We start from the raw sequence: 24,296 nt of genomic DNA on the forward strand, positions 1-24,296 counted from the left end.
GTGGTAAGAATTTTTTATTTCTTTTTTTTTAAAGGCCAAATGAACAGCCAACAGCTTGTCTGTCTACTACATACAGATACAAAACATCACTTCCCAGCCCCCCCAAAATATACTCAGTTCTTCCATCCTGTTGTGTCATGCATCAATTATAATTACAGCAATTTACTGTTTGCTTTTCCAGATATAGAATCATAGTAATTAACGACAGCAGCAATACTCATAGCACTGCCTCTTAAAGTACCAGTTCCTGTAAGATGTCACATTGCCTTGCCAAACTTTAAACAAATGTCCTCATCTTTTACAATTTGCGTCTAACAGCATTTGTTCCAGTCAGAACAGGTCAGCCTTTTCCAAAAGAGAACAAATATGCCCTTTAATGTTGGTAACCTTTCCTTCAAACAGTTCTCAGATCTCATGCACTGAAAGATGGCCTTCAAAAGTTACACTTAAGGTCAAGGACATTATTTTTCTCATTTCTGTGAAAATCTGTCCAATTTGTCAAAGTTCACATCTAGTCAGTGGAAAACTGTACTTTAAAGCTGCACTTTAGCAGCTAAAATCACCCAGAGAATCCATTCTCCATGAGCACACTTAAACATTCAGATATTTGGCAGAAGCCAAAGAAATTCAAGCCAGGAAGTCTGGGCTCCAACATCAGTTATACATAGGACAGTGTCAGCAGCAAAACTCTTATGACAGTTTCCCTAAAATCACAATCCCAAACCTGTTCTTGGCTGAACATATCTCCAAATCCCTTGCTCCAGTTCTGTTCCCTCCTCTCTTCAACCCCGCTAATGACAAAAAGGGTGGGAAATGCTAGCTCTGTCCAAGCAAGACTCCCCATCTCCATCCCATAGGCTCCTGGCTGAGGCCAAAGTCACCAGTCCTTCCCATCTTTCTGTTACTGCTTTCTACACCTCGTGCTGCATTGAATGGCCTCTGTAATTTGTATTCTTTCAGACCCACTGCTGTAGTTGTAATCCTCTTTCTGAGCTCCTCACACCAACACCTACTATTAACTGACATTTCTCCTGGTTCTCCTCTTGACCCCTGCCCAGGCATGGACAGTGGGGCAGTCATCTTCTTCCAGGCTGCCAAAGCACAGCAGAAAGGGGAGCAAGAAGGCTATAGAAGAAATAGGAGTGAATAAGGGACAAAAACACATGGATAATGCATGCAGATTTTTTAACTCTGTCGGTATCAGAAAAAAACCCCACAACTAATTACAAAGGGGAAAGGCAGTGTCTGAAACTTTTGCAATGAAAACTGCCACATAAAAGTCCAGTTTCACAAGGGGACTTGAACGCCGTTCACAAGCTCAGGACAAGCCAACAAACCAAAAACCCAGAGCTTAAATCGTGGTTCATCATCCCACACAGTACACAAGTGCTGAGATAAAGACAATTTTTAGTGGGTCTCTTCAAATCTGTCTTGTTTATTATTATAGCTGAACACAAAAGTGACTTGGTAACCAAACACGAGGCACAAAGGTTTTTGTTCCTGAGGAGATATGGAACAGAAAACAAGCAGGGCACCTTAGCAAGCAATAGGAACTAGAAGAACTACAACATGCCTAGACCACTGTATTTCTCTATAGCTTCCATTTTCAATTAGAAAGACTAAATCAAATAATACTAACAGGTTGTGTGGCTGAATCAGTAAGTGTAGTAGCTACTCTGACTAATTAGCTCCTTTGTATCCACAAAGATCAAGTGAGGACAGAAATCAAACTTTAGCTGTTAATTTGATTTGACCAAACGCAGACTGGACTAGACCACTCAGTATATCTGTATGTTGCCAGTATGAGACCGGAACATCACAGAGCTATAGGATACAATCTCCTTATAAATGTATTGGTAACACATGGTCAAAGATGAGACTATCACCTCATCAACTGAAGCCAAACCTGCCCAACACAGACACAAGACTCCTCAGGGCTGTGCGACTGCACAGTTTAAGTTCACTGGAAGCAACAATTTCATGCACATAAGACCAAAGTTCAGGAACACAATAAAACCATTGCTGCTTTGAAGCAGTTTCTGAACCTCTGAAAGTCTCTGGAATGCATATTGCTCTAAATAAATAAGCCTTTTCCAAGCAACTCTTGAAGCAAGTTCATCTGCATTTTGAGATACTGCAAAAGGTCAAATACATTTTAGTTTCTACCACTAAAGTGAGAACATCTCAACATGCAGGCAAACACCACTCAGGCTCTGTAAGTCCTTGGAGCTCTTTACTAGTGATATGCTGCTCATCATCCTCATCCCAAGTAAATCAAAGAACAGCTTCAGCAAGCCACCAAATTTTGCGGACCGAGTTTTTCTGCGAACGGAACACAGTCTGACCTGAAAAAGGTCACAGAAATTAGGACAGAAGCAAGTACCCATAGACACTAATGAATTTCTTTCCTCCATCAGCATGGCTAGTTAGTATCTACGCTACATCAGACACTTTGCAACAGTAAACTCCACCTCCGAAGGAACTTACTACACTAGGAATACTAAATCCCTGTTTCAGCACATGCCAGAAAGCTTTGGCTAAAAATCAAGAACTGATTACATCCAAAAGTCTAAGAGTACATTCCAGTTCGGATATGCATATTACAACAGTGGCAGCTCAAAGTGCTAACACTCACAAGGCTTTTAAACATCCTCCCTAAATTCTCACCTCAGTTCAATTATTTCAAATAGCACCAGCCCTATGAAAGCAGAACAGGAATATTCCCAAACAGAAAAAGGAAAGATCAGTCCATGAAACAGGCACTACTCATTTACTTCTAATGAGGGCTCAGCATCCCAGTGATGACAGATCACAGACTTCAACAGTCCCATCAAAATGCCTCTCCCCCAGCTGATTAGGATGCTTGCATATGACAACCTGGTAACATCTGAAACAGACAGGATCTCCCAGATAAACAAACCTGGCCTGAGGCAGTGAAACACACTCCTCTCCCAAAATCTGCTGTGCTCACAACAAGCTACATGTAAAATACTAAGAACCATTTATCTGAAAAGAAACTGCAGTTGGGTATCCATATTTTGAAGGTATCTTTAAGGTTAACTACATGAGTGCTACACACCATAGGATCTGCGGTGGTATCACTACCATGAAGGAGTGTATAATTATCTGCAGATATTTTTCCAACATTTTACTGGGCTTAATAAAATCTAGTGCTTTTGTGCATTCACTTAAGAAACTTTTATAAACTTGTTCACATTAATTCTCAGAGATGTAGATTTATAAATCTTTCAATGATTTTACAAGGTTAATGGCCTCTGTAATTAAAACAAATTAATGAGAAACTGAACTGCTTTAAATTTATGCACTTCACTCAACCATAAAAACAGGAAACACTGTGAAGAACTTGCATGTATGAACCAGAGGAAAATACACCTTTTTTTGCTGACAGCTCCAAAGCAATGTACAGAAAGGGACATACTTCTTTTAACAGTGTGCTTAGACTCTGAAGTATTTTGAAACCTAAAATAGACATTAACACAATTTCTATTCCAGTTTCCAGACCTAGATGCATCTGAGAAATAATTTTACTCCAGAGGTGTAACTTAAACACACATACACCAGAATGAAAGCTTATACTGTGATACTGAAGGCTAAAAACCATAGATTAATTAATTTAAACCTCGCTTTCTTTTATTTTTTATTTAAACCTCAAGCTTTTAATGAGTGTATTTTTGAATAAATAAAATTAATTAGAACTTAATAGCATTGATAATGAAAGCTCCAAGTCCCTTATTAAAAAAAAAAATTAAATCCATCTAAAAGTCAGTTAAGCCTTGAAAATGTCACAAAATTCACTTAAAAATTTCATACCATGCCTTGATAAGTTTTTTATTGAACTAGTTGACACACATTAGCAAGTAAAAGGCTAGATCACATCATACTCTTTTTCAAGGTCAAATAATCTGAAGTTGCAATAATTATAACCCAAATTTCTTCATGGAACTAAAATTTCTGTCATCCAAACTTCACTAAAGAACTTGATTTAACAGCAATAATACATCAGAAGTTCATGCTAGAAAAAAATAAAGAATAAAATCCTCTGACAGTTAAGGGTTTTTTCAAGGTCCAGAGGTTTCCTATTGCCTCAAAGAGGTTAGAAGTTGCTTTATGCTCTTGAACTCTGATCAGGAGTTACTCACGCACAAAGAAGCAAATTCTTTGAATGTGACATTCTACCTTCTTGCTCACAGACGTAAAAATGAATCAAAAACATGAACGCATGGGCTGATGGTGAGATGGGAAGGTTATTAATGCAATTCATAAGCCTCTTGGACTACTGGCAGAAATCTGACAGAAAAGGGTTAAGCTAAGTCTTCAACCCATTATCCACCAACATATACTCTTATAGGTTATTTAGTTTGACCTCCTCAATAGAAGGAGCAATTTTCAAGCTCATAAATTTTTAATGAGCATATTTTTAGAAAGACATCCATCTTCTTGCAGCAACCCAGCTGTAAAAGTGCTCCCAACCCTCATCAATGTTTGCTAAAGTCAGAAGTCCATTTAATCCCTACACTGATAATTTAAGCAAAGCCTCTTTAATCAGGCTTTGAATCAAGACTATACTTTGCTCCAAACCCTTTTCTTTTGCCTTTATATAGATTTGTACTTATTTGTGCAATCAAGGCTGATAGACAGCAGCATACAGACACACATCAATACCAATCACTTGAATTTCATTTGTGAACCACAGCTACAATCCTTAGCTTCTCCACTGGCATGCAAAATAAAGTATTTTTGATTATGCAAATAGTCCTCTGCTTTGTGAATAGTGCCTCAAGTGATTCAAATGTTAATTCTGTTAGAAATCTTGATGCAGAGCCAGTATTTCAACCATATCAGTCTTATAACCAAGACTTCCTGACAAACACATAATTGGAAATTGAAAAATACTTCTTAGGACCACAAATACATTGAGATAAAGTAACCTGGAAAAGTGTGAAAGTTCTTTATAGATTTTTGTCAATGGGCCTAGGACCTGTTGGGCTTCACTTTGAGATGGATGCCCCTTCAGGAACTGGCAGTTTCACACTGGCAGCAATGTAGGCACTGCTATACTGAGAAAACCAAAAATGAAGCAAAAGCAAATTTTTATCTTCTCCAGAGTTTAATGTGCTAAATGTCAGGGTTTGTGTCTTCTCATTTTCTTAATAAAACCCTTACACAATCCAATGAATATCTGTATGAAAATGTTCTCCCAAGTATTAAACACGTATTTTGAGCCCTCACAGCACACAAAAGAGCAAACATGTGCACTGGATTTCAAAGAAATAGGGTAAAAGGGAAGTGAGTGAGTGTGTGTGTGTGTGTGTGTGTGTGTTATCCTACTATTTGAGGGTGAAATGTGTAAAAAGTAAAGCAGATTATATTTTTTTCCAGTTACACAAATTTGGACCACATAAAAGTAGGTCAATTTTGACCGCTTCCAAACTAGAACTTCAAAATATACTGACTTAACAGCTTTTCTTTTTACGTCGCAAGTACAGTTTTGATTATTTGTTCAGTCAGTTGTGGTGTTTGTTGTTTGTTCAGTCAGTACCACAGTAACTTGGGTTACTGTGTCCTCTCAAGTTTTAGGAGTTATGAAGGAAGGGAGGATGTTTGCAGATGGAAGCCAGCCACACTGGCACTGCTATGACCCTGTCTGTGAAGCTAGCATGGTGGTACACCAAGATTCCTACCACTCTCTTGACTTTCTTGGTTGCTTCTGCTTAGGGAAGACCAGGGGATAATTAAGCCTAACACACCCCACCCCCCGGAGTATATTCGTTATATAATTCCAACTCTCAGCTTAAAAGCTACCTATAGACAAAATAAAAGGCCCTAGGAAGTTTCCAAAGCAGATCCAGAGCAAAAAGTAAAATGCTTAAAATTAACTATCATTGACAGCGCAAGTTTTGTACATCTTCTCAAAGCATAAAGATCCACAACATCCTTATCTGCATTAACTCCTTCCTAACATCCCAAAGTAACATTCAAAGAAAACTGGTCGGTACCACTTCTGCACGGATTAAGGAAACTCTGAATCTAGCTTCACAAAACAAGGATGACAAACAAGCTTTATCAGATCAGAACAGATACAAATCACCAGTTTAGCACAGCTAATACAGCCCTATTTACATGGCTTACTCTATTCATTTTGTTCTTACCTCCCTTTTCAATTAGCTCCAGCTAAATCTGCTGCCAGCTGAGAAGCTGTGGAAGCTTGTGACAAGTGGCCCAGAACTTAAACATTCAGAAATACACGGTTCCAGATTCTACAGCTGTATAGCCCATAGTGATGGCTTTTAGACTCCAGTGTCATGGCTTGTATTTTAATAAATGGGTCAGAGGTGGAAGGTCATGATTTCCTATTACCAGTTTCTGAACCATCCATGAACCATCCAGTTCCCCTTCATCACAGCAGAAAAATGGGATGCATTATCAGCTTTTTTTTTTTTTTTTTTTTTGTTATTACTTATTCGGGAAGAACATTCCAAAGTAAAATAATGTGGATATTCATTTTCATTGCTTTCAAGAAGACAGTAAAGGTCAGTTTCTAATTCTGAAATGCTGCTCTCTTCATACTGATTATAAAACCTGAAAGCAGTAACTCCACCCATGCTGCAAGAAGAGATCCCATTATGAGGCATGTATTTCAGTTCCACATAATTCCCGAATGATAAATCTCCCACCTCTCCCCACAAAAACTGAAAAATTGCACTAAAATATTTGCAACACAATCTTCAGCCTATGGAAAAATACAAGAGAGGAAAAGGAGCAGTGCTGTCTCCTGAAGGAATGGCCTGACCCAGGCAACTGTGCCTACAGCATCCAGCAGCAGGTAGACCAAAGGAAAAAGCAAGCTATGAAGAAACAGGTAATAAGAACAAGGGAGGAAAAAAAAGAATTTATTTTTTCCCTCACATATATAACTTCAATATAAGATGTATTTGCTAACAGTTTTTCCACTGTTCTGATTATAACTGATGTTTTTCTTCCTATAAGAAAGGTGTTAGTGAATGCCTCTTATTGACTAGAATGCCATATTTTATGCCAGTACAAAGATGCAGGCTACTGAAAATATTTCCCAAGTATTTCAAAGTTTAGAAACAATTCATGCTTAAAATCTTCAGCAAAGTAGGGTGATCTAGACATAGCATTTTACTGTTGTGGGATTTTTCACTTCTGTGAATACATGACATATTTAGGGAAGAATTGAATCATTACCACAAAAGATGGGAATGAAAGGCAGGAAAGCAAAATATTGCTGTAGTCTTGTCCTTTCAGGCTGCCTGTCTTCCCAAATAGCAAGCCTATTCTGAAGGCATGGCCCCATCTTTTGCAAATAAGGATCATTCTCTTTTTGATACAGGAGTGATGCATATAGATATTAAATCAGAACAGTAACTTGTACCTGGAAAGATACCGGTGGTGCTTAAATTTCAGGATATGTTTATAAAGAAGTTGGAAGTGTCCAATTAACCAGTTGTGGGTTTTTTCCAAAGGAAAAAAAAAAAAGTAGTTATTGTGCTGTGGACAAAAGCATTGAAAACAAAGGCACTGTCGCAGATCCAGCAGTAGCACATGCACATCTTCATTGTTACACTCATGCCTGAAGAGCCAGAACTATTTGATACTGTATTTCTAAATAAATTACACACATCAGGAGAATTAGGATATATCATTCATGAACTTTCTGTGTTGAAAACACACAAAGCTGTTCTGATGTTATGTTTATGCATGATGACTAAAGTCAACAACAAGATGATCATGTGTCTCAGACACAACTTCTGATGAAAACGGCCATCTTTCATGGGAAGCATTTTATCTTTATCCAGATGTGGGTACACATCCAGCTCACATTAGATGCTCTCTGGGTTGACCAAAGCCACTGTGTCACTCTTCACAAAGGACTTGGTTGTTCGGGGAACAGTGTTAAATCGGCTGTCTACATCTACTCATAAAGACATACAGGAGACATGCACACACAATATATATACACACCCACACACTCCTTCCCATACATGGAGCAATGCATCTCTTTCCAGGGGGCGAGATTTAATATCAGGAAACCAGACAACCTTCTCATGTCCTTATTTTGCATTTACCCAAAGTTGAAACCAGTTCTGCTGAGACAGAACAGTCACCTACTAGTTTAACATGTGCAAAGGCTATGGAGAAACCCCAAGCTGACTGAAGTGGTTCAAACACTGAGTTGCCACCTGTCTCTAGTACTTTCAAAAACCAGGACACAGCAGTGGGAAAACACATACAAAGTACTCTGAGGTCTTGACAAAGGCAAGTGTCTGTGCAGATTTGAAGTTTCCACTTTAGTCACAAGGCTAAATGGTACTGTTGCTTAGATTATTCCTTTCACAAACAGGAGATATAACAAAAAACAAGTTGAACAATTGGGTAGGTTCAGGGTACATTTCTTTGCCTCAACACCAGATGATAACCAAAGTTTTACTTCTCCAGGTGGCCATGGAAGGTATTGGCACTTGGATGGGTGCCTTAGGATCTCCCAAGCAGTTCAAGCTGAGATGCCATCACTTCGCATCCCCATTCAAATTGACAACCAGCTAGTATCACCAATTCAATCCACTCCAGCTGGGATATGGTAATGGTAAAAACTAGTGCTATTTGGAGCAGGAGCAGCTTAGTCCTACAATTATGGTGGTAGCATGTGCTATACAAGGAGGTAAAATTTGCATACAGCATAAAAAGGCTGATCCTCACCAACCTCAAGTCAAACAAAAAAACCCACAAGGACTGCAAAAGGGTTCTGCATGACTTATAGTTGACTTATGAAGAAAGGATTGCCATCCTCCTTTTATCCTCCATATCCTGTAATTGCCATCTTTTTTCTACCCTTCCCATCATACTATGAGGGACAGCGAGAGCAGCAGACCAGACAAATCTGTAAGGCAACAGTTCTGACTCCTGCATTCAACAGGAAGAGAAAAAAAAATTTTTTGAGCAGAAAAAACCTGCTCAGAGCAAAAGACCCCCAGCAGCGCCAAAAGCCAAGTCAGAGCACCCTGAAATTCAGGTCAGAGGAAACTGTAGGCAAATGCCTTATTGAAAAGGGTTCAATAGTGCCCCTGAACGAACAGATTTTGTAACCTTCTAGCACTGGAACTAGCACAAGATCCTTTATCGAACACCTTCAATGCAAATACTGAAGATGCACAGACAACTTCAGTGGAAGTAGGGCAGAGTCTGAAAGGTCTACCGTTAAGCTAATGGGTAACAAGGATGCGGAAAGGTTTCCTGACGGCAAAATGATGATATTTAAAAAAATAATAAATTTAAAAATCCTCAAACTGTCACCCCATTCTTTTCTTGCTGGAACCGTGCCCAAAAAAAGCCAGAAGAAGGTCACAGCTTGCACATCAGAAGTACTGAATGAAGATTCAATTGATACAGCTGTGTTCCATCTCAGCAGGCTACAGATAAAATTTTGAAGGGGGGTTAGGAGGACAGAGGGGATGGAATATTCTGTGGAAGAGGTGTAACTCTGTGAAGCTGGATAATTTGGAACTTTCATTTGCACTTCTCAGAAAAGCATGACACTTTTCCCACATGATGGTAGTTCATTATAGAATTTAAAATTTATATCATGATTCTCAAAGGGAAACACCATCATTTATGTTGCATTTATGTAATCCCGGCTCTCCTGAAGGTTTTATAATTGTGAGAACCAGTAATGTGTTAGGGGGCAAAAAGAAAAAACAAGAAGGCAGTGGAGGGGAGCAGATATGAAAAGGCTATGCATATGCCTATGAATAGCAAGGAACAAAGAAACAAGCAGGACAGGCTTTACCAGTCTACCATTTCTGAGCACCCTACATGAACAGAAGCCTTCATTTGGTCCACCAAAAAGTGAGGAAGGAGCACAGCACAATTTGGACACACCGAAAAGCAGGATACAGTTATCACAGTAACCATTTGCACTGGATCTGAGACTGGACAACTATCAGCTCTCCTGTGTTCACCTGAGATGACCAGAAATTCAGTTCCCATTTCAGCCAGTCAGTCCAACTGCTTTCACAGAAAGACAAATGAATAGTGACAGTAAAAAAAAAAAAAAAAATAGCAGCCAGTCAGGGCTGGGGAGAATAGCAGGAGTAAAAGTAGAATAAATATGAAAGCTCCTGCTGCTTCCGAGCTCCACATTGCCAAGGATCTAACATGCTTCTCTTAGATATATGCAAATGCACATGCAGGAGAAAGTACAAAGGAAACATGGCTGACAATTTGAGCTAACAAAAAAATGCTCAGTCATAAAACCTCCAGAAATTAAAGGCAATTTTTCTATTACTAATGTTCAGCAAGAATGAATATGCACTTCTCTACAACATAACAGTGTGTTTAGTAATAACAAACATCCAAAAGTCTTGGAAATGTTAATAGCTCACTTCATTTCAGAAGAAAGTTCCCAGGAACATCCTTTTCCAAATGTACTGTAATTTTTGAAGCCCAACCTATCCTAATTTGGAAATTTTGTATTTCCCTTTTATATTGAGGAAGCATATGGTGTGGAAATGGTTGCAGGATGACTGTAACAGAACAACACCAGACAGAGAAATTAAAATTGCTGGAGCTTCTTTGAATACTTCTTGACCTTAAATATCCAGCAACAAAGTGTCCCAGAGGTTCTTGGCTTTTGTGTTTTATTTTTGACAACACTGAAAAACAAAGCTGTTATGACTGTAAGCTGCATTGGCTTTGCAGGGACTTTACAGTTAATTGAGCTGTAGCTATTTAGCCTGCAGGAGGCACCAGTTCTGCCAACTCTGTAGGCAATGAAAAAGTTCCCCAAGCTACAGCCAAGCTACCATCCTTTTTTTAATTCTTCAATATTTTTTTTTTTGAGCATTTTTAAATGCTCCAAAGCAACGTGGCTTTTGGGGAGCATGAACTTATCCTCAGACTCAAAAAACATAAAGACACAAAACCCCTATAGTAACTCATGTGACAAGCACGCTCAAAATAGCTACATCTCCATAATCTTAAACGTAAATCTCTTGAAGTTCCCTGGGGCTTGTTGAGTCAGACACATATGAAGCTTTTAGGCATTTCAGTTACAGAAATTTAAATTTCTTGACTGGACTTTGTGAAGGAAATGTGAAAGTCCTCCAAACTCCTATCACTCAAAAGAAAGCAGCTGTCAAGCTTCCTTAATTACAAAAAAAAACCCCAAACAAACCAAACAAAAAAAATAATCAAAAACCCCCAAATAAACAAAAATACCCTGCATAAAAGGAAGAAAAGGTTTAAGTTTTGTAAGAGCTTGATTTAACTTCCAAAAAAAGAAAAATTTACTCTCTACTGGCAGACAAAGACAGATTCCCATTGCAGTTTTCATCTTCTACCAGTAGATAAACCAACAACTTAAAAAAATAGGCATATCTTGTTTCACTGTGCCCTTGACCTACAGCATACAACCTTCCAGACCTACTCTAACACAATGAATAGGAGGCTTATCACCGTGAGTCATCGAACTAGTGCAATGAGGTCATTTGTTGACTTGAAAGTTGTAAAGATCATTATGCTATTTATCAGTCAGAAATCACTGAGACGGGAAGCATGTGCAATAACTCAGGTAATATTCAATATGAGGTCACAAGAATTATATCTACTGAGTAAAAATGCAACTTTCTATAGTCCTCCCTTAGATGGTGTGAGTACAGACTGCTATTTCTCTGGGATAATACAGAAGCACAGCTGCTTTACATCACTTGCAGTACTGTTACTATGAGGCGGTATTTTCCATTGTGCACCCATTAGGAACACCATGCAATAAATTACGCATTCACTTAGGTAACGGCTCTCTCTTGGCAAACTGATCTTCCCTGTATGTTTTTCTTAGCAGTTACTCCAATTTTCCACAAATAAAAGTTTTGTGAGGATTTGTCCCCTCCAGCCCAACAACTTCTGAAAGCGAAGCCTCAAAAAACCTCCCAACCTCAGAAAGTCTGTCCAGTCTCAGGCATAAGGGTGAACTAGCATTTCTTTCTTAAAGACCCTTTAGGGTTTTCATTTGTTGTTTCTCTTCTAGACCTGAAACTTTGAAGACGTTTTGTGGCCCAGAATCGAGCATCTCTCCTCCCTGCTCTAAACTGGCATTCAAATGCACTAAATTTTCTCCCACAAGTCACATTACAAATTTATTCAGTATGCATGCTGAACAGCAGTTTTAAAATTTTAAGTTAATGAAATTCATTAAGCAAATCCTGCATTCTTTGTAATTTTATAATGCAAGAGAGTTGACTGTCTGCAAAGCATTTATGTGCTGGTTTTGCACACTGCTATCCATTGGCAGCATTAAGGTAACAGCCTTTGACATTTGAGTAGGTGGAAAACTATTATCTGAGTAACTGTCAAACCAAAGATGTAAAGACAGTCTGTGACCTGAACACTTTTAAATGTGAAACACAAATAGGTACAAATACATATTAATTACAAGATGTAAATACAAAAATTAATAAAAGATAAATAAACTAAAAGTTGGCTAATCATGGCATTTAAATGGCAAAGTACAAAAACACCTACAAAACATGCCTGGTTTGGATGATGCTTTGAAACATCATCTAGGCCTAAGGGAAATAAAACACTACCATATACTTAAACACCAGAATAGAGCTTTATTACTAATGGTAAATCAAATTAAACAGAGCAAAGGAACAGTGATATTTCCAAGGATGGAAAATTAAAACCAAATACAAAACAGTTTTCATTATAAGGATGGGTAAGAAATAACTTTACTGCACAAGAAAGGAACAATGTAAGCAAGTTAGCCTCACAAACAAGGTAGCAATAAAACCAAGGTATGCTTGTCTACACACATACCCAAACAGCAAAATCTTTGTTCTGCAGATATAAGCAATATTATTATTCAGAAATCAAACAAGGTAACTACAAAATTGTAAATCAAACTGTTTCCAGAATTAGAATCTATCACACAGTTCAGTGTTTAGCCTAGATTAATGTATGCTATTACAGGAAATTAGGGGAATGAAGTATCTGAGCTAAGTTAAGGTCACCGAACTTTTCTGCTGGCTGCAGTAGATTCAGTAACACTTCAAGTCTGATGCTGAAACATCTCTGAACAGCTGATAATGAAAGTTACAGTAAAAGAATAAACCACAACCAAACTAACACAGAACACAAAAAATTTGTTATATTCTATTGGATTTAGTTTAAGTGAGAAAACAGTGTATAAATGACTTTCATACTCCATACTGTCTCATATATCACAGCTGCAGACACATTTAGAATAAAATAGTAATATGGTGGCCTGCACCTCTCATACATATGTGATCAGAAAATCACATAAGTTTAACCCACTCAGGTATATACATCCAATCAGTTGCACTTTTCCCTCCCCCCCCCCCCCCCCCCCTTTTTTTTTTAGTCTTTTTCTCAGGGTCTTCAAAGGTAAATTAGATTATCCCAGACCAAGTGAGTTAAATTCAGAGTGAAACATCCTGTAAACTGCATGCCACTAAATGAAAGCATCAGCAAGTTGGTGCAACTGACTCAGACCAAGTTGAAAGAACATTTAGCACAGGCTCAGCAAGTTGGTGCAACTGACTCAGACCAAGTTGAAAGAACATTTAGCACAGGCTACTTCTAAATGTTCTAGAAATTCAACAGAGAGCTGAGCAACACTGATAAATAAGCCACATTTACCTACTTTCATTCAAACCTGTGTCACTTTGATAAATGGTAGAAAACATAAACCCACATCTGCTGTAAAAGCAGAATTACTTTATAAGCTTTAATTGGTTTCAGCTAAACCTCCTCCAGTCATTAACACTATGACTCTTCTGATGCAGCTTTACACGGGTATTATTTTTTTCCCTTTTCCTTTCATTTTTTGTTTCAACCAAGTTAATGCTTGTTTCCAGTCACATATTCCATATTTATAACCTGCATTTTCCTACTTCTCTTAAGTCTTTTTTCTTTGTAGTTTTTTCTTTTAGCTTCATTCTGCTGCTGTCGTAACAGTAACAATATGCTTCCCTGTACACAGACAGCTACAAAATTGCCTCAGCATGACCACTGCTCAAGATTTCAGCCTGTAACTTACCCCTAATTAACACCACACAGCATCCCCATTATGAGTACAGTGCAAGAATGCTATTTTCTCTCACTGCTTTATCCAAGGAACCATGAGAAATATTAAACTATTTACTTACAGTAGTTTTAATTTACAATTAACTAGACTTCTGTCTGAATTTGCCTTGCATTGATGGAAAACTAGAAAACAAGGAGTAAGTCAAGGTCAGAACTTGCCCGGTTTCTCCATAATGAAAGACTTTGGAAAGAAATGCCCTCCAGCAGACCTCCAGCTCATGATACCATACATGCATTTTTTTTATTAGGGCAACAGAACTCCTCAGGTAACTGAAATTAGAAGTTGAGCTTATCTTCAGTGGTATTTGTTCATGTTCTAACTGTCCCAGTCTAAATTATAGGGCTGGTGCCCTCAGTCAGCCAAATGACATCAAGAAAAAATCTGCTTACCACAGTGTCTCATTCTTACTGTTTTTCCATATTAAACTTATCAGATAACTTGAGCTTATACAAGCATTTCTTTTTCCTTGCCCCCACCATGTAGCTGAGATGAACCATGGCTGCATTACAAAACCCAGCATCTCCAAGATGGAGTAGAAGCTGCTAATAGGAAAGCAACAGCTTCCTCAGGTCCTGCTAGTGAAGTCCATGCATAGCATTACCATCAAATAATACAGTAGGTCTGGCACAGCATCACTGAGATCCCCTCTGAAAGTTACATTTGTAATACTGCCTTCCTTTTCTAGCCCTAATATTTGTTTCTGACAAAATCAAAACAAACAACAGAAAAGACAAAGCCCAACTAGATAAAGGTTTCTCCCCTCTCCATCTTACACATCATGTATGTCTGACTTCTACATGACATAAAACATACAAGGCTCCGTTTCTACTCATAGCTCCTACAGATCTGAATGAAGTTCCATTACCCAGGAGACAGGTTTACATTTACCAAAAAAAAACCCCACAACCAACCTATAAACTGAGTTTGACCCCTAACCAAGAGTCTATAGAAGTTGAGAAAAAACCCTCTCATTAGCGTAATATTCTTTGGATTTAGTCCCAGCCTAGATGACTACTCAGAAATACAACAGATACATATAGTTCCATCAAAATCAGTGAGACACTGTACACTTAAAAAAATACATATTAATTAGTAACTTCAAAAGCTTTTCTAGACAAGAGCTTTGTTCTACTAAAGTACCAGAATTTTAACTGGCTCCAACCACAGAGCTGTAGCCACAGCTGAAAGGAAAACTTCTCCAGTAACAATGTGAAAAGTACTTTCATGCAAGTGTGCCTTTATAATTAAAAAAAAAAAAAAAACCCTGTAAAAAATCTCTATTCTTGCTCCTAGCAAATAGTTATTTATACTGAGCTCACACAACAAACTATTTATGAAGGAAAACACACTATACTGTATTTGACAGTTATAACACTATAAACTTTCATCTAGACCAAGCTCACATTAAAAAAACCTTTTAAGCATCACTAAAAAGGCACAAGAAAGCCCTATCTACTATTTTCTTATTTAGTCAGTACCATACCAACTAAAAAACTGGAGAACAATAAACACATTTGAAGCACAGGCTGTTATGCCTTGAACGCAGCATTTCAGATACTGAAAACTGTGCTTGTAACCCTCTGCACACCTCATTATAATGGCACAGCTGCAGGGACAGACAGCTCACAGATAAAATAAATATCATTATGAATAAATGTGTCAGATCATTCAATAATTATTACTCAAACAAAGCAAAACAGAAGAACTGCTGAAACTCCTTCATAAATTAGCCACCCACAGTTTTCCCCTTTGTGAAAGAGCCCTTTTTAAAATGCACACAACCTTGGGATGGAAATCTGCAGTACTTTAAAGGCTTCTAACTTCAGGGTGTCAGTCACATGAAAAGTGGATTTATTTTTGCCCAGTCCACCCTAAAACAGGCTCATTGTACAGGCAGATATATGGCGTATGGATGGCTACGGGAACATAGGCAGGAGCGACGGACAAGGGAGCTGTAGCTGCTAGGACTGTGGCTGCGACAGCCATGAAGCTGCATACCTCCCACACAGGGCCACACTCTGGACCCTGTGAGGGCTGATGTTCTGGTACCTCCCTGGCTCATCCCACCTCCATAAATAGGCCAGGAGAGTCAGCACAGGTCTAAAGGGCCCCTCAAAAGCCACAACAGTCTCACCTCTTTAGTTCACTACCAACTTCAGCAGGAGTCTGAATTAGTGTGATGGCAAATTGTTTATTACTTCTCTACCAAGGCTCATTTTTAGTACCTTCTAACAGAGAAGGCCTGTGCAGAGAAGGCACATGCAGCAATTTCTGCAAAGGAGCTCGACACTGGCAGGCTCAGATAAAGCAACCATCACTAGGGACCACAGCAGGCTGACAAGGGAGGCTAAAGGAGCAGAGCAGAAAGCACAACAGGCATCTCCAAGTGGGCTAGATAAGAGTCATTCCCAAGCCATGCAAGTTGGGAGTCCATGGGGAAGGAAAAACAAACAAAAGCTGTCCCAAACTACACACAGCTTCTAAGACGCTTATATTTTTCCTCCCTGACCTTCTGATTGCCTTCCTAAAGAAACATTTTTTTTCACTTCATACTGTGGCTATATGAGAAATCACATTTACCTTCATCTTAGGTGCTGCCTGCAGGCAAAAAGTGTGACTTACACAGTTCCCTCATCTTCCAGTGACTTCTCACGCCTACCTTAAACATTGTCTTAAGTACTCATCCGTATAGTAAATCCAACAGCAGCCAAAGCAGATGCAGAGTTGCATACTTTAACAAGAACTCCCACAACAGAGGCTTTGTTTTTGAAGCACCAAAGTTTCTTCCTACTGAGAACGTAATCATATAATTTGAATTTTCAAGCTATTCACTATACCATGGCACAGAAACAAGAAGCATAACCTAATTACAAAAAGAGTCCGCATATATCATTAAATGAGAGTGCATACCTTCCCTGATGGCGGTAAATGGGGTTCCTTCCTCTTCTTGTAATCTAATCACCTTCAATGCCACCAGTTTTCCATTTACCCTGAAAGGGAAAGAGGGGAAAGGAAGGAGAAATAAAAAAGTTAAAGCAGAAACAGTATTTCTCATAATAGAACTTGTTTCCCATCATGTACTCATTCAATTTCTTCCTGCCAATGCCAGTGATTCATTTATAGCACTGTAAGAAACACTTCATAGCTTCCATAATGTCAACTTTATATTTTCACACTCGGATGCAATCCAAGAAATTATCTGTTTTCTGTGAGTCAGCCTATTTCCTTTCTATTACAGCACTAAACTGAAGCTTTGTTAAGAAGTATCACATTATAAAATACGGTTTTAAAGTATCGGTCCTTTTTTTGATCAAATTGTTCAAAGAAAAAGGCATATGATTTTCATCAATTGCCCCATTGCATTATATCCAAGTGTATAATGATTGCCACCTTCCCACTGCATCACGCCCGTAATTATTGCCCTAAAAAAAAAGCTACAGAAGTTTCAGATGAGAAGTATTTTTAGCTCATTCTGGCCATTTCCTGTTAGGGCAGTAGTCCCTGAAGTACATTCTTGACTACACGACCTAGGCTAGTTCTAGATTATAATGGCTCTCATTTATAAGATTAAAAGTGGTTTTGCTCCAAGGGACAAAACTTTAAAACAGGTCACTAGTTTCAAATCTAACTGTCTGGTTTTACTTCTAGCATTCAAAATTTCACCACACGTGAATCACATGCAAGGCCTTACAAAAAAATCCAGTTGGTTCAGTTTAGCCAAACTAAACCTCACAAAAACTGAATGAAAGATAAAAGCTGGTATTAATTACCCTCAAGAACAAACTTGTACTCTGAAACTTTAACCTACTCCCCAGGTATGAAAAGCAATGGTGAGGATAGATACCAAAAAGACATAACACAGTTGTAATAATAATCTTTCTATAAAAGTAAAATTAGCCTTTACAGCCACAAAGCCCAAGGAAGCGCTGGAACTTTCACACTCCTGTAGTCATAGAGGCAATTCCCCATTGTACTGGGCCCTAGAAGATTTATTTATTTTTTAAAGCAAGATGATAGGGACACCTACCAAATCTGAATTCACCTTCTCCCTCAGACTTTTGATTTTTGCAGTTAGATGACTTCAGTGACAGGATGGCTACCATCTTGCTTCTTCTAATTATTTTTGTTTCACAACTGCCAGAATCTCATTAGCCCTATAGACAGCACTGCATAATGACTCTGAGCAACTTCAGAAACCCTGGTTATCAAAAGATGGTTTATTCATCATCTTCCAACTATCCATAATACTTTAGAACGGCACCAGTTCAAGTCTCAGGCCGCTAGTCACTGCTGAAAGATAATTATCAGCTTAACCCTAATGAATTATCTGGATTCCTCCTTATAATTGCCTTACATATATTTTTGTTTAGATTTAAACAGGACTTCTGGCATCAGAAAAGGATAAGCCTTCCCCCAAGTATCTTCATGTGTCACGCACAGACAGGAGAATAAACCATAATAAAAGCAGAAGTAAAAAGGCTGATGACAGACATACGGTTCATATTTCTGTAGTTTTCAATTCCAGTTCCTCCATCAATACACCACCCTACCTGTTATGTACCTCTAAATAAGTTAGATACCTGGATAACTTAATTACTTTACAACAGATTAAATAACCGTACAATAGGAATTTAAATAAGAAAAGAAAGATCATTTTGCAGATCAAGAACAGGACAGATGCTGTGTTCAGAGAAGGCAATGCAGAATACAATGGAACAAAGCAGATCAAGGAGGTACTAAGGAAACAAGGATGTGGAGTCTCTTGCCAGAGCAACAGGAAAACAGCATGCAGCACTGTGTAGATCATGTTCTTTTTAATCTGAAGTTCTACATTCCATTGATTCATTAAGACTAACACATAACACAAACAGCAATAGTAGAGAACTAATTCCAAAGAATTCACAGTTAAACACAGTAAGTGGGCTGTGCTATTTAGTTATCACTGTCACTTCGTCATTCATATCTGTCATCATCTTGACAGACATCATAGCAACTCCTAATACTATCAAAATGATCGAACTAAGCTCAAGCAGTGTTTCTCTGTGATTTCATGCTCCCCTTTAGTATCATTTATCTCCAATATATCAATCTATAACTTCCAGAATAAAACAGCCTCCTTATTCTCACTTACTACCCAGTTTTTAAAGCCTTTTATTTTTTCAGCTCATTTTCTATAACCAGGAGCATATAAAACTGGAAATGTGAGAAATTATGAAGTATCAACAGTCAAAAGAGATAGATGGGTATATTCATATCCTTTAACTATTCTGCCACTGATGCAATCTGAGGATGCAGTTAGGTGATGCAGAGGTGAGCTAAGGGCTACTTTAGGGTATAGCCTTGCAACCTATCACAACTTGTCTTTGCAGTCTTCAGTAGTGGTAAAATAAGGTTTGCAAGATTCCTCCCAGATATTACTTCACATTTGTCTTCAGCTTTCAAAGTATACTCACTACTGTCGTTATTTTCAAATACAAGTAGAAAAACAGACAGGCAGACAGCCTTTCAGACAGTGAAAAGGCAATGCTGCTGCCCCTTTTAACATCTAGGATTCATTAAATCACCTCTCTTGCTCACTCTCCAAAGTAAACAATTTCACACCCTTTCAAAACAATACACTTAACTGGGTCAAGGATTTCACTTATGTTCACCCTGTCAACTGTCTCATTAGTTTCTATTAAGGGCAATACCTATGATAAAATTCCTATTTTGTAACTTACAAACCCACCTCCTTCCTAAATTAACTCATGCTCTCCTCTCTCTCATCTAAAAATCTTCAGAGAAAGGACAGAAGTCCTGAAGCCTCCCTAACCATCGCACAAAACTACTTTACTCTAGGCACATCACCAGCAGCTGATGGACAGTTTTACAATTTATGGAAATGCAGCATTTTAATGTTACATAATCTCTTCTAATAAATTACTAATTTTATATGCAATGTCAGCAAAAAAAAGTCCAAATTGGTTTATGTGACATATAGTAAAAGTCTGTATAGTATAAACAATACAAATGAGCCAGATATTTCAAAAAATGTTAATATAATGCCTCATTCAGCCTTTTCTAAAACATCACATATCAGCATTACCAAAATAAATACATTTATAAAAATGACCATTTATGAGAAAGTACAGAAGATTAGAAATTATTTAATGCATCATTAAGAATATATAATACTGATGAACGTAAAGTAATTGATGACTTAATTGGCTTCACTGGGATAATGCTGACGACACACAGAGGAAAAAAAAAAAGAGTACAATAACACTATTTTCTTAAGTTCTCAAGTTATATTTAAATGCCATAAATGTTCTAAATATAAACACATTTAAAAGAGTCAATTAACATAAAATCTGCCACTCCAATTTCTATTTGTTTATTTAATACAGAATTTTACCACTGTCTGGAGTTGAGGCTGAGTTCATAACTCAAGCAATGGCTAAGCTTGGGAACATTTCTGCAAAGAAAAATCTGTAGGTGGTATTGTGACAATGCTCTTATTTGTGATACACATTTCAAGAAACTAATTTTTATGAAGTAACTTTCAATTGTTAAATATTCATTTACATGTAAAACTCAAAGTTTGATGATCAAAACCTGAGAATATCTGATTAGATCTACTCTGTAGTGTTATTAATGTCACAAACAGATGTCTAAAACCCCAAACAGACCGCGGCAGCCTAATGAAACCAGGCTCTGCCAGAATTTTCCTTTGAAGAAACCTGAGAGGCAAATTCACTGTAGGTTTAGTCACCTCTGATTATTCTAGCAACAAGTAATTAATTCCACATTGAGGGAAACACTTCTTCTAGTCATTATCATAAAAGACAGTTCAGTGTAAACATGGTTTATATTCTATTTCTCCTACTGAAAAGGACTTCAGTTTGTACTTTACAACAACTACTTACAGTTCCACTAAAGCCCTATGGTGCAAATACTCAAGAGACTACACAGCCCCTCAATTTCTCTTTTTGACTCCCACCATCTTTTAACCTCCATCCTAAATAAAAGTTACCTTGCTTTTGCAGAAACAAGTGGATTAAGGATAATTCCTTAAGGACATTTATTAGAGCTAAAAAAAACAAGATCAAACCATTGGAACAGGCTGCCCAGGGAGGTGGTGGTATCACCATCCCTGGAGGTATTAAAAAAACCCACGTAGATGCGATGCTTAGGGACATGGTTCAGTGATGGACTTTGCAGTTCTGGGTTAACAGTTGGACTTGATGATCTCAAAGGTCTTTTCCAACCTAAATGATTCTATGATTCCATAAAAGAGTTTCAAGAGAGATGAAGGATTAAAATTATTAACTAGTGTTGGCACTCAGGGATCCCATTCCTCACAGGACTAAGGCAGTCTCATACAAACAATGGGATAGCTCTTACTTGAACAGAAGCAGGTCTACCTCCAGGTCCTTCATCCCTACCTTCCAGCCCACATCATTCAGTTCAAACTAACCAGCTGCTCATCTATGCACAGGGGCTGCACTTGACCTACACCTGCTGGAAGCGAATCACCTGGGACTGGCAGCAGGGAGAGCAATGCAGAGCACCGGGCCTCCTCCACATACCTCACAGCTCTTTGGGCCCCACTGGTGTTTGTATAAATGTTTTTCATATAAAGACAACTGGAAGACAAATAAAGTGGTATCGCTTATAAGTAAAGTAGCCTCTTACAACTCTGCCTGCAAACAGTCACAGGGGATCTCCTGAGAGATGCCATTCCACAGCCAAGTGGAAAAGATATTGGTGCATAACGGCATTTAGCTGCCAAATTACTTCAGCATTTGCTTTACCATTCCAACCATGCATATATGCATTAGTGCCAATACATTACTACCCCATAACTTTTAGCACTTGCATCCAATACAACTATCTTCTAGTTTTTCTACCACATTTTCCTGTGCAATCCTGGGTAAGTAATGTATTTTGTTTCCTCAGGTTTGTCCCCTGTTACAGGAGATAATAATGCTAAGTCATCTCTGTAAAGTGCTTTGCAAGTTGAAGCGCAGCATATATAGTGTAATGTTCTCTTTATATATACAACTATAGAGGAAAAATCTCCCTATATTTCTTTTAAATACTGAGAAATTCACTCAGTCAGTAATCTGTATGGTCAATGAGTCTCTTCTAGTTAGAATCTTAGTAACTTATTTTAGAACTTACTCTACTTTAGTAATTTTTTCCACCATTTGGTTAGTTTTACATCCAGTTCAACTTGAAGTTATTTGCTTTAATAAGGATTTACAATGCTAGAGACTTTTTCAAAAGCATCTATGTACACACTTTATAAACCCATGTCATGGCTTTAATATGTATGGTAAAAAGATGCCTACAACACTCAGTTAAGCACATCAGTTAAAAGAAATGAGGAGGGGAAGAAGTTAAAAAAAGGGGAAGCTCTAATAGGTAACCATAAAGTGCCTTTTCATAATCCATGAATATATAATCCTTTTCCAGCCATCTGGCATCCTCAGATGAAAAGAGCTTCATTTGTAGATGAACACTGACCTCACACAATTTGCAAGAAATAAAAGGTTCAGAAAGTTTAGGTCACTAAGGCAACATGAATCAGAGCAATTTTGAAATATTCAGTCTAAATAAATTGGCCAAAACATGAAGAAATTATCTGTGAACTGGACTGTTGCACATGAAAAATGTCAGGGAGCATGTGAACTCAAGACCTCATGCAGGTGTGAAGTAAAGCCACGGGAATGACTAAAAAGCGACAGCATAACAGATAAAACCATGGTAAGCTCTTCAGGCCACCCAAAGCCTGTGGCACTTGCAACAGATTGCACCTAAAGCAAAAGACAATGAAAGAGTCACGGAGGTTTCATAACAAGTAAAAGAAATTCTGCAACTTAAAAAAAGAGCCAGAATGGTAATTAGTCCTGTCAGTCATCCTCAGTGAAGGTTTCAGCATCATAAATATAAAAACAAAATACTTAAGTCATCCTTTTTCTTGTGAGCAGCCATCCACAAACATATATATGAAATATGATGGGCAGCTATAAATTCATAACACGTATTACAATACATCATGTCAACAACAATACAGGTAGTTCCCACTGATTATTCAAACATTCCCTGCTGCCCCAAGAATAACCAACAAAGCAGCCAGTGCAGAGCATGGTGCCTGTCCTGCTGAGCACAACTTCTCTCAAAGATCTGTGCTTTATACCATGAACTCTGTATTGATTTTCAGGCGAATAATGAAAGGTACTGCCTTTGATGGAGATAAATGTAAAATGCTCTGGCTAGCTGAAAAAATAGCTTTTATCTTTGGGTAAATGTTGGAGCCAACTTGAACAGAAAAAATTCATATTTCAAAAGAAATGGGAAAGGTACCGTGACTGAAGGGCTGTCCCAACACTGCAGTCAATGAGAGCTCAGAGCTTCTACTGTGTTCTGCTTCATGCTCTACCAATTTCCCATATTAATAGTTAAAAGGGATAGGGACCAGAATTTATTAGCTGTGGAAAAATCACCTTGAGGGGGAATCAGAGAAAATTGGGTCCTAATAGGAGCACAGTATTACAGAAAGCTTTTTTAGGGTAAAATACAGCTATTGCCTTCAGGATGGTTGGCATGCACGACATCTACATCCCCACAGTTCCCTAAGCAACACATCCTGCCAGCTCAGCACATGCTGATGGGAGTGACAGACGGTGGAGCCAGGATGGAGTGGAGTGGAGACACCGCAGCCGTGCTTGTTGTGCTCCCTCCAGGAATGGGAACTTGACGGCACCACACAGCTGATAAGCTGCATACCAGTTGTCACGTGAAGAATCCATGAGATGTCTGTGGCTGAGCCAACCGCTGTGGTGAAATGACTTTCCTCGGATGAAACAACTTCATTGGAATACTAACGCACACCTCCCTCCCAGAGTTACCTGCCTCCAAGGTAACACCTCACCGGGCACAGGACAGCAGTTAGTAGCAACACGTATGACTAGAGTCACTCAAGCTCCACCTAAATGGACTGAAATAAGTCCAGGGCAGAGTGGAAATTGTTGTCTAAACTCCCGGGTTACCAGACTGATTCAGCGTTCACAAAGCTAGGTCAGTCTGACTCGCTCTGAAGTTGTTGTGAATGAAGGGACTTTAATCAAGGTGGCCACCCTTGGGGGAGCACGAGAAATACAGA

At 38.4% G+C, this 24,296-nt stretch overlaps 1 protein-coding gene across 1 annotated transcript in view; it reads right to left on the bottom strand.

Moving 5' to 3' along the window:
* Positions 1–24,296, bottom strand: part of CDK14 (cyclin dependent kinase 14) — a 317,000-nt gene that overhangs the window by 192,476 nt on the left and 100,228 nt on the right. Inside the window, 1 exon segment of the mRNA XM_055806228.1 lies at positions 17,060–17,139. Within this exon segment, the coding sequence (XP_055662203.1) occupies positions 17,060–17,139 (80 nt within the window).

This window comes from Falco peregrinus, chromosome 5 (genome assembly GCF_023634155.1).
Source record: "Falco peregrinus isolate bFalPer1 chromosome 5, bFalPer1.pri, whole genome shotgun sequence".
NCBI lineage: Eukaryota > Metazoa > Chordata > Aves > Falconiformes > Falconidae > Falco > Falco peregrinus.